The sequence below is a fragment of the Pristiophorus japonicus genome, chromosome 13, assembly GCF_044704955.1.
Source record: "Pristiophorus japonicus isolate sPriJap1 chromosome 13, sPriJap1.hap1, whole genome shotgun sequence".
Lineage (NCBI taxonomy): Eukaryota > Metazoa > Chordata > Chondrichthyes > Pristiophoridae > Pristiophorus > Pristiophorus japonicus.
In genome coordinates, this window is record NC_091989.1 from 32323746 (window position 1) to 32342569 (window position 18824).

Below are 18824 nucleotides of genomic sequence, written 5' to 3' on the forward strand. Positions count from 1 at the left end.
GATGGCGGGACTGACCTATCAAGAAAGACTGGATCAACTGGGCTTGTATTCACTGGAGTTCAGAAGAATGAGAGGGGACCTCATGGAAACGTTTAAAATTCTGACGGGTTTAGACAGGTTAGATGCAGGAAGAATGTTCCCAATGTTGGGGAAGTCCATAACCAGGGGTCACAGTCTGAGGATAAGGGGTAAGCCATTTAGGACCGAGATGAGGAGAAACTTCTTCACCCAGAGAGTGGTGAACCTGTGGAATTCTCTACCACAGAAAGTAGTTGAGGCCAATTCACTAAATATATTCAAAAGGGAGTTAGATGAAGTCCTTACTACTCGGGGGATCAAGGGTTATGGCGAGAAAGCAGGAAGGGGGTACTGAAGTTTCATGTTCAGCCGTGAACTCATTGAATGGCGGTGCAGGCTAGAAGGGCTGAATGGCCTGCTCCTGCACCTATTTTCTATGTTTCTATGTAACTCTCTGGACCTGATGGCTTGCATCCTAGAATCTTGAGAAGTAGCGACAGTGATTGTGTGGGTGCATTGGTTGTAATTTACCAAAATTCCCTGGATTCTGGGGAGGTCCCAGCAGATTGGAAAACTGCAAATGTAACGCCCCTATTTTTTTTTAAGAAAAGGAGACAAACAGAAAGCAGGAAACTATAGACTAGAACATCTGTGTTTGGGAAAATGTTGGAGTCCATTATTAAAGAAACAGTAGCAGGACATTGAATTGTGCTTTTCCAAGTCAGGCAGAGTCAGCATGGATTTATGAAGGGGAAGTCATGTTTGACAAATTTGTTGGAATTCTTTGAGGATGAAATGAACTGGATGGATAAAGGGGAACCAGTGGATGTGATGTATTTGGACTTCCAGAAGGCATTTGACAAGGTGCCACATAAAAGGTTACTGTACAAGATAAAAGTTCACAGGGTTGGGGATAATATATTAGCATGGATAGAGGATTGGCTAACGATCAGAAAACAGAGTCAGGATAAATGCTTCATTCTCGGGTTGGCAATCAGTAACTAGTGGGGTGCCGCAGGAATCAGTGCTGGGACCCCAACTATTTACAATCTATTAATGACTTGGATGAAGGGACCGAGTGTAACGTAGCCAAGTTTGCTGACGATACAAAGATGGGAGGAAAAGCAATGTGTGAGGAGGACACAAAAAACCTGCAAAAGGACATAGACAGGCTAAGTGAGTGGGCAAACATTTGGCAGATGGAGTATAATGTTGGAAAGTGTGAGGTCATGCACTTTGGCAGAAAAAATCGAAGAGCAAGTTATCATTTAAATGGAGAAAAATTGCAAAGTGCTGCAGTACAGCGGGACCTAGGGGTCCTGGTGCATGAAACACAAAAGGATAGTATGCAGGCACAGGAAGTGATCAGGAAGGCCAATGGAATCTTGGTCATTATTGCAAAGGGGATGGATTATTAAAGCAAGGAAATCTTGTTACGGTTATACAGGGTATTGGTGAGGCCACACCTGGAATTCTGCGTGCAGTTTTGGTTTCCATATTTAAGAAAGAATATACTTGCTTTGGAGGCAGTTCAGAGAAGGTTCACTAAGTTGATTCCGGAGATGAGGGGTTGACTTGTGAGGAAAGGTTGAGTAGGTTGGGCCTCTACTCATTGCCATTCAGAAGAATGAGAGATGATCTTATCAAAACATATAAGATTATGAGGGGGCTTGACAAGGTGGAAGCAGAGAGGATGTTTCCACTGATAGGGGAAGACTAGAACTTGAGGGCATAATCTTAAAATAAGGGGCCGCCCATTTAAAACAGATGAGGAGGAATTTCTTCTCTGAGGGTTGTAAATCTGTGGAATTCGCTGCCTCAGAGCTGTGGAAGCTGGGTCATTGAATAAATTTAAGACCGAGATAGACAGTTTCTTAATCGTTAAGGGAATAAAGAGTTATGGGGAGTGGGCAGTGAAGCGGACCTGAGTCCATGATCGGATCAGCCATGATCGTATTAAATGGCAGAGCAGGCTCGAAGGGCAGTATGGCCTACTCCTCCTATTTCTTATGTTCTTATGAACCAAAGTCAGGATGAGAAATTATTTAACACAGCGAGTTATGATCTAGAAGGCACTGCCTGAAAGGGTTGTGGAAGCAGATTCAATCAATTGTTCAGAAGGGAATTGGATAAATACTTGAAGGTGAAAAATTTGCAGGGATATGGAGGAAGGGCAGGGGAATGGAACTAATTGTATAGCTCTTTCAAAAGAGCCGCTACGGGCGCGATGGGCCGAATCTGGAGTGCGGCTTGAACCCATAATCTTCAGACTCTGAGGCGAGAGTGGTACCTCCTGAGCCATAGTTAACACGTAATGGCTCTCTGAACTTCCGAGTCAAAGGTGCATTCGAACAGTCCAGCAATAACGTACTCCTGGTTCCTTCTCCCATTCCACCACCCTTCCTTCTGTAAAAGCAATGGCTAGACTCCAATCAAAAGCTCTGACATGGGAGATCAGTGAAGCAAACCACTTTTGATTGTTCTGGCATAGATATCTTTTTCTCCACCATGTTGTCATGGTGCTACTCTCATTGTAGTTTTACTACTTAGAAAAAAATGGCTACCTTTTCAAATTAAAATATCGGTTCTAACCTTGTGTTTTTCTTCTTAGGTGATTATTGGCATTGGTGTTTCTTCTGGTTTGAACCTGGCTCAGAATTATGAAGTGAATGTTGTTGGAAAAATACCCTCTGGGTAAGGAAAGCACACCGGGCTAATTAACCAAACTATTCATCACTTTCAGAATTCCATAAAACTGGTCAATATTCTATTTTGCATGGACTAAGTCAAGACCAAGTCAAGTTTTTAGGTCCAGCAGGATTGGAAGGCATGGGGAGAGACGATGGGGAATGGGAAGGGGGTGAGCGGCATTGGCTATGTTTTTGCTTCTGTGGAGGCGGGGGGGGGAGGGATGTAAGGGAAGGGGGCTATTCAAGGTTTTGATCTCTGGGCAGTTGTGGGGAGAGTACCAAGTCTTGGTGTATGGTGGGCAAAGTTGCTGCTTCATGGGGGAAGGGGAAGAAGAGGGGGGTTCTTTTATTGGGGGGGTGTGTGGGGGGGGGGCAGAGTTCATTCCCAGTTTTGGGGGGATTACTCCAAATATAGGATCCATTGAAGAGTTTAGAGATTCCAATTGCTGCGTGTTTTTTATCTTGCTAGTCAGCATGAAGTTCCACTTGCGGGTTTCAGAACACGAAGTAATTTGGAATGTGCATACATGCCTCGCCAGTGAACTATGCTAATCATCCTTCCTTCTCTGTAGGGTCATGAGTTAGTATTTCTCTCAATGGTCAGTTGGCGGGGGTGGTGATTAGAAACATAGAAACATAGAAAATAGGTGCAGGAGCAGGCCATTCAGCCCTTCTAGCCTGCACCGCCATTCAATGAGTTCATGGCTGAACATGAAACTTCAGTACCCCCTTCCTGCTTTCTCGCCATAACCCTTGATCCCCCGAGTAGTAAGGACTTCATCTAACTCCCTTTTGAATATATTTAGTGAATTGGCCTCAACTACTTTCTGTGGTAGAGAATTCCACAGGTTCACCACTCTCTGGGTGAAGAAGTTTCTCCTCATCTCGGTCCTAAATGGCTTACCCCTTATCCTCAGACTGTGACCCCTGGTTATGGACTTCCCCAACATTGGGAACATTCTTTCTGCATCTAACCTGTCTAAACCCGTCAGAATTTTAAACGTTTCTATGAGGTCCCCTCTCATTCTTCTGAACTCCAGTGAATACAAGCCCAATTGATCCAATCTTTCTTGATAGGTCAGTCCCGCCATCCCGGGAATCAGTCTGGTGAACCTTCGCTGCACTCCCTCAATAGCAAGAATGTCCTTCCTCAAGTTAGGAGACCAAAACTGTACACAATACTCCAGGTGTGGCCTCACCAAGGCCCTGTACAACTGTAGCAACACCTCCCTGCCCCTGTATTCAAATCCCCTCGCTATGAAGGCCAACATGCCATTTGCTTTCTTAACCGCCTGCTGTACCTGCATGCCAACCTTCAATGACTGATGTACCATGACACCCAGGTCTCGTTGCACCTTCCCTTTTCCTAATCTGTCACCATTCAGATAATAGTCTGTCTCTCTGTTTTTACCACCAAAGTGGATAACCTCACATTTATCCACATTATACTTCATCTGCCATGCATTTGCCCACTCACCTAACCTATCCAAGTCACTCTGCAGCCTAATAGCATCCTCCTCGCAGCTCACACTGCCACCCAACTTAGTATCATCCGCAAATTTGGAGATACTGCATTTAATCCCCTCGTCTAAATCATTAATGTACAATGTAAACAGCTGGGGCCCCAGCACAGAACCTTGCGGCACTCCACTAGTCACTGCCTGCCATTCTGAAAAGTACCCGTTTACTCCTACTCTTTGCTTCCTGTCTGACAACCAGTTCTCAATCCACGTCAGCACACTACCCCCAATCCCATGTGCTTTAACTTTGCACATTAATCTCTTGTGTGGGACCTTGTCGAAAGCCTTCTGAAAGTCCAAATATACCACATCAACTGGTTCTCCTTTGTCCACTTTACTGGAAACATCCTCAAAAAATTCCAGAAGATTTGTCAAGCATGATTTCCCTTTCACAAATCCATGCTGACTTGGACCTATCATGTCACCATTTTCCAGATGCACTGCTATGACATCCTTAATAATTGATTCCATCATTTTACCCACTACTGAGGTCAGGCTGACCGGTCTATAATTCCCTGTTTTCTCTCTCCCTCCTTTTTTAAAAAGTGGGGTTACATTGGCTACCCTCCACTCCATAGGAACTGATCCAGAGTCAATGGAATGTTGGAAAATGACTGTCAATGCATCCGCTATTTCCAAGGCGGGACAGATTAGGTATTGGGAGAAAACAAATGATCCACAGAGAAATTGGGTCATGTTCATTGAAGCTTCTTGATCATAATCACTTTACAGTGAATGTGTTTCACTTTGGTAATATTTTAATGTAGTTCAGCTGTTGACTGCTTTTATAGAATCATAGAATAGTACAGCACCGGAGGTGGCCATTCGGCTCATCGAGTCTGCACCAGCTCTTTCAAAGAACAATCTGGTTAGTCTCACTCCCCCGCTCGCTGAGGTTATCACGGTACTTAGAAAATCATAACATGATTAGGCAGAGTCAACATGGTTTTATGAAAGGGAAGTTATGTTTGACAAATTTATTAGTTTTTCGAGGATGTAACTAGCAGGGTAGATAAAGAGGAACCAGAGGATGCAGTATATTTGGATTTCCAAAAAGGCATTCGATAAGATGTCACACAAAAGGTTACTACACAAGATAGGGGCTCATGGGATTGGAGGTAATGTATTAGGATGGATATAGGATTGGTTAACGGACAGAAAATAGAGAGTAGGGATAAACTGGTCATTTTCTGGTTGGCAGGCTGTAACTAGTAGGGTGCCGCAGGATCAGTGCTGGGGCTTCAGCTATTTACAGTCTATGTTAATGACCTTAATGAAGAGACCGAGTGGAATGTATCCAAATTTGCTGACGATACAAAGCTAGGTGGGAAAGTAAGCTGTGAGGAGAACACAGACTACAAAGGGATATAGATAGATTGAGTAGGCAGTAAGATGGCAGATGGAATATAATGTAGCGAATTGTGAGGTTATTCACTTTGGTAGGAAGAATAGAAAATCAGAATATTTTTTAAATGGTGTTCAGCGAGATTTGGGTTTCCTCGTGCAAGAAACACACAGCTCACATGCAGATACAGCAAGCAATAAGGAAGACAATGGCCTTTATTGCAAGGAGGTTGGAGTATAATAGTAAGGAAGTCTTGCTACAATTGTACAGAGCCTCAGTGAGACCACACTTGGAGTACTGTGCACAGTTTTGGTCTACTTATCTAAGGAAGGATATACTTGCCTTGAATGCGATGCAGCAAAGGTTCACTAAATTGATTCCTGAGATGAGAGGGCTGTCCTATGAGGAGAGACTGTGCAGAATGGGCCTATACTCTGGAGTTTAGAAGAATAGAAGAAAAGAGAGGTGATCTCATTGAAACATACAAGATTCTGAAGGGAATTGACAGGGTAGATGCTGAGAGGTTATTTCCCCTGGCTGGAGTCTAGAACGAGGGGGCATAAGGGGTAGGTCATTTAAAACTGAGATGAGGAGGAATTTCTTCTTGAAGGGTTGTGAATCTTTGGAATTCTCTGCCCAGAGGGCTATGGATGCTGGGTCTTTGCGCATATTCAAGGCTGAGATCGATGGATTTTTGGACTCTCGGGGGATCAAGTGATATGGAGATTGGGCAGGAAAGTGGAGTTGAGGACGATGATTAGCCATGATCTTATTGAATGAGGGAGCAGGATGGAGGGGCTATATGGCTCCTATTTCTTATGTTCTTGTGTTCCCCCTAGCCCTGCAATTTTTTCTCCAAGTATTTATCCAATTCCCTTTTGAAAGCTACTATTGAATCTGTATCAACCCCTCACAAGGCAGTGCATTCCAAATCCGAACTTTTCACCCCAAAAGTTTGAGGATATGAGGTTTTCATTTTTGCAAGTTGGATGAAGCTTTGGAGCACAACTGAAAATGATAAAGATACATACTACTTTTAAATGTCTAGAAAGGGGAGGTGGAGTGCAGCAGCTTATCATGTAATGTTACACTCTCAGTGCTATCGAGAGGTGCATTATCACTAGAAGTTTGAGACCACTCACCATTTTTAACATCTAAAAATGTGCGTAGAAATGAAGGGCCTGAAATTGGGGTCGGAGGCTTCCCACAAGTGGATTCCTGCGACCTGCAAAAAATCTATGAACCTAGCTGATGGTCCAGAGGTTCGGACACTCGCACTCCTGGGCCTCTACACGTAGGTCTGCGTAAGTGCCCACATATCCCAGGGGTGCATGTGGTTCGCAAATGCCCTGTGGATCATGTGGGCCAGCCCAACTAATGAAAGAAGGGGATCCCCATTCATACTTGTGGGGATTCTGTATGTATGGAACCCCCATAAGTATGAATGGGAATACCCCAAAAATACACACATAACATAATTTAATAAAAACATTATATATTTAAAAGTAATCAAAATGTCATTGAATTAAAAACAAATTTAATTTTATGAAAAATAAATGTACATATTTTAAAGGGTCTAAAAATAAATGTACATAATTTTACATGTGTTTAAATGAATGAAAAAAATATGATTTTATGTCCTTTTAAAAGTTTTCGCTGGTAAAAGCAGGCTTTGCGTTTGCTTTCACCAGGTGTTAGAATTTTATGGGCATTCGCTGGGCTGAAGTTGGGCAAATAACCCCACTCTCCACCCATGGAGGCCCTTTTCCCAGGAATGCATGCGTTCTGTCAAGAGGATTCTTGACAGACTGCAAGTTCTGGGTTTTAGCGCATGCGCTTCCCATGCCTAAACCTTGCACTTATGCGGCTCCTACGGGTGTGTGCATCTTGTATGCGCCCATAGGGGCTGCAAATTGCAGCCTGAGGTATCACCATTGAGCATATAATCTTTCAATAAAGCCCCTCATACCAGTTATGTAACCAGAGGAGAGAGGAGAAGATTTTGTTTTATGCAGCAAGTTAAGTCTGGAATGCACTGCCTGAAAGGGTAGTGGAAGCGGATTCAATAGAATTGGATAAATAATTGGAAAGAGCAAGGGAGTGGGACTAATTGGATAGCTCTTTCAAAGAGCCGGCACAGGCATGATGGGCCAAATGTCCGCCTTCTATGCTGTATGATTCTATGAACGATGATCTGACAGTGTTAGTGTTTTAAAAGGAATTACAAACTTGTATGACACCTGTGGTAAATTCCACTGTTAAGAGGAATGGAACATTTTTTGGATCTGATTTAAAAAAAAAAATCAAATCTATTAAATGGTTAGGTGTGTGTTCAGCACTGTGGTTACTTAGAAAGTCGATTACTTCTTCCAATAGTCTTAAGTTACATGTATCTGTTTCCCGATCTAAGCAAGCCCATTGCGCATGCTCAGACCTCGGTATGGTCCATACCAGGGCATCGATCTTGGGGAGAGAGACAACTAAGAAGCTTGTCCTGCCTGCCGTTTTGAGCCTCTTACAAAGGTACAATTTAATCATGGGGGTAATACTGCCAATGCCATACCTCGTGCAAGCCTTCTGCATGATGGTGCTATGGAGGAGACAATTGATTCGACATCATCGCATGAGGAACCTCAGAGCATGTAGGGTGCTGGGCAGGAGGCCTTACCCACCTCGGGTATATCGAGACAGGTGTTCATTCCTGTACCTGAGTGATGCAGACTGTCATAGATATAAAATCATTGAAAAAAGATCAAGAGGGTAGATGAGGAGATTTTTTTTTTCCATTCAGTTGTCGTGATCTGGAACGCTCTACCAGAAAAGGTAATGTGGAAGGCCTGGCTTGAGTCTCTTCAGAGGCTGGTTTGGGGATTGAAGTGGGAGTGGCAGTTGATTTGGTCAATGGGCATATTCCCTTATTGCAGCAGCTAACTCCGATATTCCCTCCCTCGTGCCCTGACAGTGTCTCAATGACCTGCAACATTCCCTCCCTCGTGTTCACTGATAGCGCATCAGCTACCTGTGACATTCCTTCCCTCGTGCACCGACATTGTTTCCACTGACTGAGACATTCCCTTCCTCATGTTCCCGGACAGTTCCCATTTCTCATGAGTGTGTTGTTACTTCTCCTGACAGTCCCAATACCTCATCACCCACCCCACTGATGGTGTCCAGGAGTGATCGCATAAGATCAATGCTCTCCCCACTCTGACATCATCGAAACCACATCTGTTCGATCCTGTACCTCAGGAGAGCGCAGTCAAGCTCTCCTTTCCCTCCTCACCCTGGGTATGGCTCGCTGCATCCCACTGGAACATGCAGCCTCAGACGGTGGGGCACTGGATGTGCCTTGCTGCATCCCACTGGGACCCGCAGCCTCGGGCGGTGGGGTCCTGGGTGTGCCTCGCTGCACCACACTTGAATCCCAAGCTTCGGACGGTGGGAAACCATGGAATGTCCCAGCAACACTCGCACCACTCAGGAAAGGGGCTGGCACCTCTGGGCGACACCTGCACCATCTCCAAAGTGAGTAACAGTGGGGGCTTAATTCATTCCCTCTCCCTCACCCTCCCATGCTCTTGGTCAGGAAGGTGGGTTTGGAAGATGTTCTCCTCTTCAGGCTCGTCCGCGTCTGAATCTTCTGCATCGTAACGGTTGGCCTCAAGTTCTGCTAAATATAACAGAACAGACAAATGGTTAACAGCAGAGGAGGGGGCAGGGTGGGTGGCATGAGTAGGCTCGCAGCACAGGCAGCAGGCTGATTTGAGGGACCACGATGAATAATAGCACATTGCATCAACCGAAGCGTAGCTGAAGGAGGTATCCCCGTGAACCGAAGCATGGCTAGCCTGTGCTGTACTTAACATTTAGCAAAGCCAGACTGTGGAATTTGCAAGACTTAACCTCTCCCTCGAGTGTAGGCCCAGCTTGTGCAGTGGTGATTGCTTTTCTCCAGGCAGGACCCATCAAAGCAGAGATCTTCTCTTCCAAGGGTGTCAGTGGGTGCAGATTTGCCGGGCCATCTCCTGTTCGAGTTCTTTCCCTTTTGTTGTGTGCCATCTTCATCTGCAAAGATGAAAACATAACTTTTTAGGGAGGGTGTCTTTCTGCTAGATGGGCCATATACAGCCATTTCACATTTCACATAATCACATTTGCAATTCCAGTGAATAAATGAAAATATTACTTACACTAACTACTTGACCAAGGTCCTGCCAGTTCTTTTTGCACTGGTCTCCGGACCTCGGCGTGGTCACCATTGCACAGTAATCTTCTGCAAGTTGGTCCCAGTGTTTCTTTTCTTTTGGCGAAACTTTTATGTGACCTCTGTGAGCGGTATTTGGAACCCAGGAGAGGGCTCTGAGCTAGTTAGAGTGGGTGAGAGCTCAGATGAATAGGACCTCAACAAAGAATGCAAAAGGCAGGAGACAACAGAGCAGAGTAGCACTGGGGTAAGTGTAAACCACAAGGTGATAGGAAGGGACAATATGTATGACTATAAAGGGGCTGCAGGAGGGGTCAAAACTAAAAATCATGGTTTAAAAATCATGGTTTTACTATTAAAACACTTTACCTAAACGCACGCAGCATTCGAAATAAAGTAAATGAGTTGACGGCACAAATCATTACAAATGGGTATGATTTGGTGGCCATTACAGAAATGTGGTTGCAGGATGGCCAAAACTGGGAATTAAACATACAGGGGTATCTGACAATTCGGAAAGATAGACAAGAAGGTGGGGTAGCTCTGTTAATAAAGGATGATATCAGGGCAATTGTGAGATGATATTGGCTCTAATGAACAAAATGTTGAATCATTTTGGGTGGAGATTAGAGATAGTAAGGGGAAAAAGTCACTGGTGGGCATAGTTTATAGGCCCCCAAATAATAACTTCATAATGGGGCGGACAATAATCAAGGGAATAATGGAGGCATGTGAAAAAGGAACGGCAGTAATCATGGGGGATTTTAACCTACATAACGATTGGTCAAATCAAATCGCACGAGGTAGCCTTGAGGAGGAATTCATAGAATGCATACGGGATTGTTTCTTAGAACATTATTTAACAGAACCTACAAGGGAGCAAGCTATCTTAGATCTGGTCCTGTGTAATGAGACAGGAATAATAAACGATCTCCTAGTAAAAGATCCTCTCTGAATGAGTGATCACAGTATGGTTGAATTTGTAATGCAGATTGAGGGTGAGGAAGTAGTGTCTCAAACGAGCATACTATGCTTAAACAAAGGGGACTACAGTGGGATGAGGGCAGAGTTGGCTAAAGTAGACTGGAAACACAGACTAAACGGTGGCACAATTGAGGAACAGTGGAGGACTTTTAAGGAGCTCTTTCATAGTGCTCAACAAAAATATATTCCAGTGAGAAAGAAGGGCGGTAAGAGAAGGGATAACCAGCCGTGGATAACCAAGGAAATAAAGGAGAGTATCAAATTAAAAACCAATGCGTATAAGGTGGCCACGGTTAGTGGGAAACTAGAAGATTGGGAAGATTTTAAACGACAGCAAAGAATGACTAAGAAAGCAATAAAGAAAGGAAAGATAGATTACGAAAGTAAACTTGCGCAAAACATAAAAACAGATAGTAAAAGCTTTTACCGATATATAAAACGGAAAAGAGTGACTAAAGTAAATGTTGGTCCCTTAGAAGATGAGAAGGGGGATTTAATAATGGGAAATGTGGAAATGGCTGAGACCTTAAACAATTATTTTGCTTCAGTCTTCACAGTGGAAGACACAGAAACCATGCCAGAAATTGCTGGTCACAGGAATGTGGGAAGGGAGGACCTTGAGACAATCACTATCACTAGTGGGGTAGTGCTGGACAGGCTAATGGGACTCAAGGTAGACAAGTCCCCTGGTCCTGATGAAATGCATCCCAGGGTATTAAAAGAGATGGCGGAAGTTATAGCAGATGCATTCGTTATAATCTACCAAAATTCTCTGGACTCTGGGGAGGAACCAACGGATTGGAAAGCAGCTAATGTAACACCTCTGTTTAACTATAGGCCGGTTAGTTTAACATCTGTAGTGGGGAAAATGCTTGAAGCTATCATTAAGGAAGAAATAGCGGGACATCTAGATAGGAATAGTGCAATCAAGCAGACGCAACATGGATTCATGAAGGGGAAATCATGTTTAATTTACTGGAATTCTTTGAGGATATAACGAGCATGGTGGATAGAGGTGGACCGATGGATGTGGTGTATTTAGATTTCCAAAAGGCATTCGATAAGGTGCCACACAAGGTTACTGCAGAAGATAAAGGTATGCGGAGTAAGAGGAAATGTATTAGCATGGATCGAGAATTGGCTGGCGAACAGAAGGCAGAGAGTCGGGATAAATGGGTCCTTTTTCGGGTTGGAAATCGGTGGTTAGTGATGTGCCACTGGGATCTGTGTTGGGACCACAACTGTTTACAATATACATAGATGACCTGGAAGAGGGGACAGAGTGTAGTGTAACAAAATTTGCAGATGACACAAAGATTAGTGGGAAAGCGGGTTGTGTAGAGGACACAGAGAGGCTGCAAAGAGATTTAGATAGGTTAAGCGAATGGGCTAAGGTTTGGCAAATGGAATACAATGTCGTAAAGCGTGAGGTCATCCACCTTGGGTAAAAAAAAAAAACAGTAAAAGGGAATATTATTTGAATGGGGAGAAATTACAACATGCTGCGGTGCAGAGGGACCTGGGGGTTCTTGTGCATGAATCCCAAAAAGTTAGTCTGCAGGTACAGCAGGTAATCAGGAAGGCGAATGGAATGTTGGCCTTCATTGCAAGAGGGATGGAGTACAAAAGCAGGGAGTTCCTGCTGCAGCTGTACAGGGTATTGGTGAGGCCGCACCTGGAGTACTGCGTGCAGTTTTGGTCACCTTACTTAAGGAAGGATATATTAGCTTTGGAGGGGGTACAGAGACGATTCACTAGGCTGATTCCAGAGATGAGAGGGTTACCTTATGATGATAGATTGAGTAGACTGGGTCTTTACTCATTGGAGTTCAGAAGGATGAGGGGTGATCTTATCGAAACATTTAAAATAATGAAAGGGATAGACAAGATGGAGGCAGAGAGGTTGTTTCCACTGGTCGGGGAGACTAGAACTAAGGGGTACAGCCTCAAAATACGGGGGAGCCAATTTAAAACTGAGTTGAGAAGGAATTTCTTCTCCCAGAGGGTTGTAAATCTGTGGAATTCTCTGCCCAAGGAAGTAGTTGAGGCTAGTTCATTGAATGTATTCAAATCACAGATTTTTAATCAATAAGGAAATTAATGGTTATGGGGAGCGGGCGGGTAAGTGGAGCTGAGTCCACGGCCAGATCAGCCATGATCTTGTTGAATGGCGGAGCAGGCTCGAGGGGCTAGATGGCCTACTCCTGTTCCTAATTCTTATGTTCTTATGTCCAGCTCGTGCCATCTGGCCTCAATCTCAGTAGCTAGTGCCTGCACTTCATCCTGTAAGAAATTCTTGGTCCTTGAGTTGCGTTGCATCTTGTATTGCAGCTCTGATTTTTCCGATGAGAATTAAAGTTCTCACACACAACTGGCTCTTTAAAAATGGCCGAATGCAGACCGGGATCTGTCGTGGGCATGCGCGCTCATAGCACTCATGTCGAAGCGTCCTGTTTTTTTTCCCGCGCATGCGCCGAAGAGGGGAGGTGGGGGGCATTGTTTTTCCGGTGCAGAACATCCGCACCCCCTACCCCCCCAAGCTACAGGACGGGCTGCGTGGCGCCAATTTCAAAAAGTAGAATGGGGAAACTTGCTACTTATTTTTTTTAAATAGTTGAGACCAGAAATAACGGGCGTAAATCTAGCAGTATGCCAAAAAACAGCATTGTGGAAAATTGAACCCATAGAAACAGCACAGAAGGAGGTCATTCAGCCTGTTGTTCTTGTGCTGGCTACATTTGAAAGAGCATTGGTGCTTAGTCCCACATCTCCGTTTTTTCTCTGTAACCCTGCAAGTTCCTCATCCTCAAGTACCTGTCCAACTAGCGTTTAAAATTATTTATAGGATCAGTTTCCACTGCCTTTTCTGGTAGAGCGTTCCAGATCACGACAACTGTGTGTGGAAAAAAATTCTCATCTCCCCTCTTGATCTTTTTTCAATGATTTTAAATCTATGACCCCTCGTTATTGACCCACTCACCAAAAGGAATACCTTTTCCGTAATCACTCTATCAAGACCTCTCGTCATTTTGAAAACCTCTACAAGGTCACCCTTAACCTTCACTGTCCACTATACTCCAGCTGAGGCCTGCAGTGACTTGTATTTAAATTTCCATGGGAGCTTTGGAATGACATTTACCGCCTGTATCTGCCCATTAACAATCTTGGTCACAGCCATAATTTTAGTGTGTTTTTACCGTGTGATGTTACTACAAAAACATCATCTTTTCGAGATATTTAAGTGCTGAGCAGCTAATTTTAGTATATTTGTTACTTTCAGATTGAGAGCTCCAGTTCTACCTGACTTCAGTCTACTTCCTGAAGTATTTGCTGATTGTGTTGCAATTGCAATAGTTGGATTTTCAATGACAGTGTCAATGGCGAAGATATTTGCTGCGAGACATCATTACAGTGTAAATGCTAATCAGGTAATAAATGCAATTTTATGTTTAACTTTATAGATATCACCATTTCTATAACCAAGACTAATTGTAAGGATTTGCCAGTAATGACATCCAAGACCTCTCTATAAAGTTGTTGCTGGGGAATTGTTCATGCATTATAAAAGTTTGTAAATGTTATTTAGGAAAAAAGTCATAATTTCAGAATAGGCAGAATGTAAATTTTCCATACAGATTAAAGTTTTACCCATTCTACTCTGAATGACTAGACTTGTTTAATGGTTGAGCAAGCACCCTTTTGTCGGCATTAAGCCAGTTGAATGATGAAGGGCGTAAAAACAAGGGGGGGGAAAAATGAAATACCACTTTTTTATATATATATAAAGAAGCGCTGGTCTAGGAACTGGTCCTAGTACAATTACGGTACTCTCCAGGGACTTGAGCACATCAATCTAGGCTGACACTCTATTGCAGTGCTGAGGGAGTGCTGCACTTTCGGAGGTGCCATCTTTCGGATGAGACGTTACACCGAGGCCCCGTCTGCACTCAAGTGGATGTAAACGATCCCATGACACTATTTTGAAGAGCAGGGGAGTTATCCTCTGTGTCCTGGCCAATATTAATCCTTCAATAAGTATAACAAAAACAGATCATCTGGTCATTATCACATTGCTGTCTGTGGGAGCTTGCTTGTGCGCAAATTGGCTGCACACTAAAAGTACTTGATTGGCAGTAAAGTGCTTTGAGACGTCCAGTGGTCGTGAAAGGAGCTATACAAGTGCAAGTGTTTCTTTTTTCTAACCCTAGCATTGAAGCAGATATATTCCAATTCATCATCCTGATGAGTATGCATAAAACATAATTTCTTTTAAAGTGTTTTCTTGTACTTTACTTTGTTCACTTTGCTTAAAGTGTGGACTCAGTTTTGTGTGAAATTGCAAGTTTGTGTGTTGGTTTGTTTTCCCATCACGTGTTTGTGTGTCTCGTTCGTTATACTTCAGTAAGCGTATGTAACTTTTTTTTCCTTGCCATTTGCCAATTGTTTTTTTTTCCCTCACCAGGAACTTATTGCATTAGGTCTTTGCAATTCTGTCGGATCCTTTTTCCAAACCTTTCCTGTCACCACCTCGATGTCTCGAAGCCTTGTGCAAGAGAGCTCAGGAGGCTGTTCTCAGGTATAAATGTGTTGGCTCTTCTATTTTATGGCAAACAATAAGTAATTTTTAGACTGGCATGTTTGTTGTGCATATCTTTACACTCCTCCCTTGCAGAATAAAGGACATGGGTCCTCGGGTGGAGCCCGTCCTATCTGTACAGCTCCTTCCTGTCCCAGTCTTTCATATGGTAGTAGCAAATCAAATGTCAATATCTAAGTTGGATATCCAGGCCAAAGCTTCCGGTGTAACAGCGTGGATATTTTGTCGGCTGCCTGCAAATTTCATCTGACAGCAGTGCTTAATGATGTTCTCCAGGGTCAGATTAGGAACTCCACAGTCACATGATGGAACTGTTTTAATCTTCCATCTATGGAGAAGGTGGCAGAATTTACCATGACCATAGAATTATAGAATCGAAGACATTTACAGCACGGAAGGAGGCTATTTCGGCCCATTGTGTCCACACTGGCCAACAAAGAGCTATTCAGCCTAATCCCACTTTCTAGCTCTTGATCCGTAGCCTTGTAGGTTACGGCACTTCGTGCACATCCAAGTAATTTTTCAATGTGGTGAGGGTTTCTGCCTCTATCACCCTTTCAGGCAGTGAGTTCCAGACCTCCACCATCCTCTGGGTGAAGAAATTTCCTCTCAAATCCCCTCTCAAATCCCCTCTAAACCTCCTACCAATTATTTTAATTACTTTAGGTTGTTGACCTCTCTCTAAGGGAAATAGGTCCGTCCTATCCACTCTATCTAGGCCCTTCATAATTTTACGCACCTCAATAAGGTCTCCCTTCAACCGCCTGTTCCAAAGAAATCAAACTCAGCCTGTCCAATCTTTCCTCATAGCTAAAAATTCTCCAGTCCAGGCAACCTCCTTATAAATCTCCTCTCTACCCGCTCTAGTGTAATTACATCGTCCCTGTAATGTGGTGACCAGAACTGGACATGGTTCTCTAGCTGTGGCCTAACTAGTGTTTTATACAGTTCAAGCATAACCTCCCTGCTATGCCTCGGCTAATAAAAGCAAGTATTCCGTATGCCGCCTTAACCACCTTGTCTACCTGGCCTGCTATCTTCATGGATCTGTGGACATGCTCTCCAAGGTCCCTGTGTTCCTCTACACTTCAGTATCCTACCATTTAATGTGTATTCCCTTGCCTTGTTAGCCCTCCCCAAATGCATTACCTCACACTTCTCCGGATTGAATTCCATTTGCCACTGTTCTGCCCACCTGACCAGTTCGTTGATATCTTCCTGTAGCCTACAGCTTTCTTATTCATTATCAACTACTTAGCCAATTTTAGTATCATCTGCAAACTTCTTAATCATACCCCCTATTTTGAAATCTAAATCATATATACCACAAAAAGTAAGGGACCTAGAACTGAGCCCTGCAGAATCCCAATGGAAACAGCCTTCCAGTCACACAAATACCCATCAACCATTACACTTTGCTTCCTGCCTCTGAACCAATTTTGGATCCAACTTGCCACTTTGCCCTGGATCCCATTGGGCTTTTACTTTCATGACCAGTCTGCCATGTGGGACCTTATCAAATGCCTTGCTAAAATCCATCTACACTACATTAAACTCACCACCCTCGTCGACCCACCTTGTTACCGCCTCAATATTCAATCAAGTTAGTCAGACACAACCTTCCCTTAACAAATCCTTGCTGACTGTCCTTGTTAATCCATGTCTTTCTAAATGAAGATTTATCCTGTCCTCAGAATTTTTTCAGATCATTTTCCCACCACTGAGGTTAGGCTGACTGATCTGTAATTACTCTGCTTATCCCTTTCTCCCTTATTAAACAAAGGTAACACGTTAGTAGTCCTCCAGCACCACACCTGTAGCCAGAGAGGATTGGAAAATGATGGTCAGAACTTCTGCTATCTCCTCTTTTGCTTCGCTTAACAGCCTGGGATACATTTCATCTGGGCCTGGGGATTTATCCACTTTCAAAGCTGCTAAACCCCTTAATACTTCCTCTCTCACTGTTTATTTTATCTAATATTTCACTCTCCTGCCTGATTGCAATGTCTGCATCACCCCTCTTGTGAAAACAGCCACAAAGTATTCATGAAGAACCATATCCATGTCTTCCGCCTCCACACCCACAGATTACCTTTATGGTCTTCAATTGGCCCAATCCTTTCTTTCGTTATCCACTGGCTCTTAATGGGCTCGATTTTCCCCAGAGATTTGCACCGTTTCTTTGGCGCAGGCCACTTTTTTTGGCCTAAGTTTAAAATAAAAACAAGTTTCCCTGATCAATTTGCACCAGCAAAGCACAGTTAGTTACGATTTCTTTAGGTACTTTTGTTTCAGTAAAGGGGGCGTAACCTGCCACCCACACCAATTCTGGCCAGTTAGGCAAGTTTGGCCAGCTGAGAGTTACTCCAGTTCTTCTTAGGCCAGCGTATATGGCCTCTGTAGAAAAACCTTCTGGTGAATTAAGGAAATCGGCACAGGTAAGGAAATCAGCGCAGGTAAGTGCAGCAGATTCCTGGTCAGCATCAGCAGGAGAGGTAAGAGAGAGGTGGGGAGGGAGGGTGAAGTCTTTCGGGTACAGTTAGGTGCAGGGACCGGGAGGGAGGAGGCCATTTAGCCTGGGATGGGTGCGGGGGAGCAGACGGACCAGGAAGCCATTCAGCCTGGTACAGGTGCGGGGAAGCGGACTGGGAGGCCATTAGGCCTGGGCTAGGTGCGGTACCGGAAGGGAGGCGGGCACTCGGCCAGGGCTAGGTGCGGGGGAGCAGACCGGGAGGCCACTCGGCCAGGGCTAGGTGCGGTACCGGAAGGGAGGCGGACACTCGGCCAGGGCTAGGTGCGGGGGAGCGGACCAGGAGGCCCTTCGACCTGAGATAGGACCGGAGATCGGCATCGGGAGGGCAACTTTAATAATTTAATGGAGGTAAGTTGCTGCAATGTATTTGTGCTTGTGAAGTTGCTGCAATGTATTTTAATGTGCTTGTGCAGGCTGCGAGCTTAGCTGTATGTTTCACTTTCCAGCCTCGGCCTGCATTGTGTCCTTGGTTTCCGTGGCAACCTGATCTTTTTGGTGCAGATCAAGGCTCCACCCTCAAAACTAAAGGACAGGCTAGGCAGTGCCAAAAATTAAGAAATCAAATGGGGAAACTTGGAACATTTTTTTTTTGGCGTATTTGGACCAAAAAAAGGGCGTAACTCTTCAAGTACGCCAAAAAAAAGCTTTGAGGAAAATTGAGCCCAATTTATTTATAAAACATCTTTGGGTTTCCCTTGATTTTACTTGCCAACATTTTTTTCATGCTCTCTTTGCTTTCCTAACTTCCTTTCTGATTGCACCCCTGCATTTTCCATACTATAGAGTTTCAGCAGTATTGAGCCCTCGGTATTTGTCATAAGCCTCCCTTTTTTCTTTATCCTACCCTGTATGTCCCTTGACATCCAGGATGCTCTAGATTTGTTAGTCCCACCCTTTTTCTTTAAGGGAACATACTTACTTTGAACCCTTCAA

General features: G+C 44.1%; 1 protein-coding gene across 7 annotated transcripts in view; it reads left to right on the plus strand.

Annotated features, from left to right (window-relative positions):
* slc26a5 (solute carrier family 26 member 5) overlaps nt 1–18824 on the plus strand; it is a 117920-nt gene that overhangs the window by 56938 nt on the left and 42158 nt on the right. For all 7 annotated transcript variants that reach the window (XM_070897319.1, XM_070897323.1, XM_070897322.1 and 4 more), the window contains 3 exons: nt 2630–2712; nt 14042–14189; nt 15224–15337. In XM_070897319.1, the coding sequence (XP_070753420.1) occupies nt 2630–2712; nt 14042–14189; nt 15224–15337 (345 nt within the window). The remainder of the gene's footprint in view (nt 1–2629; nt 2713–14041; nt 14190–15223; nt 15338–18824) is intronic.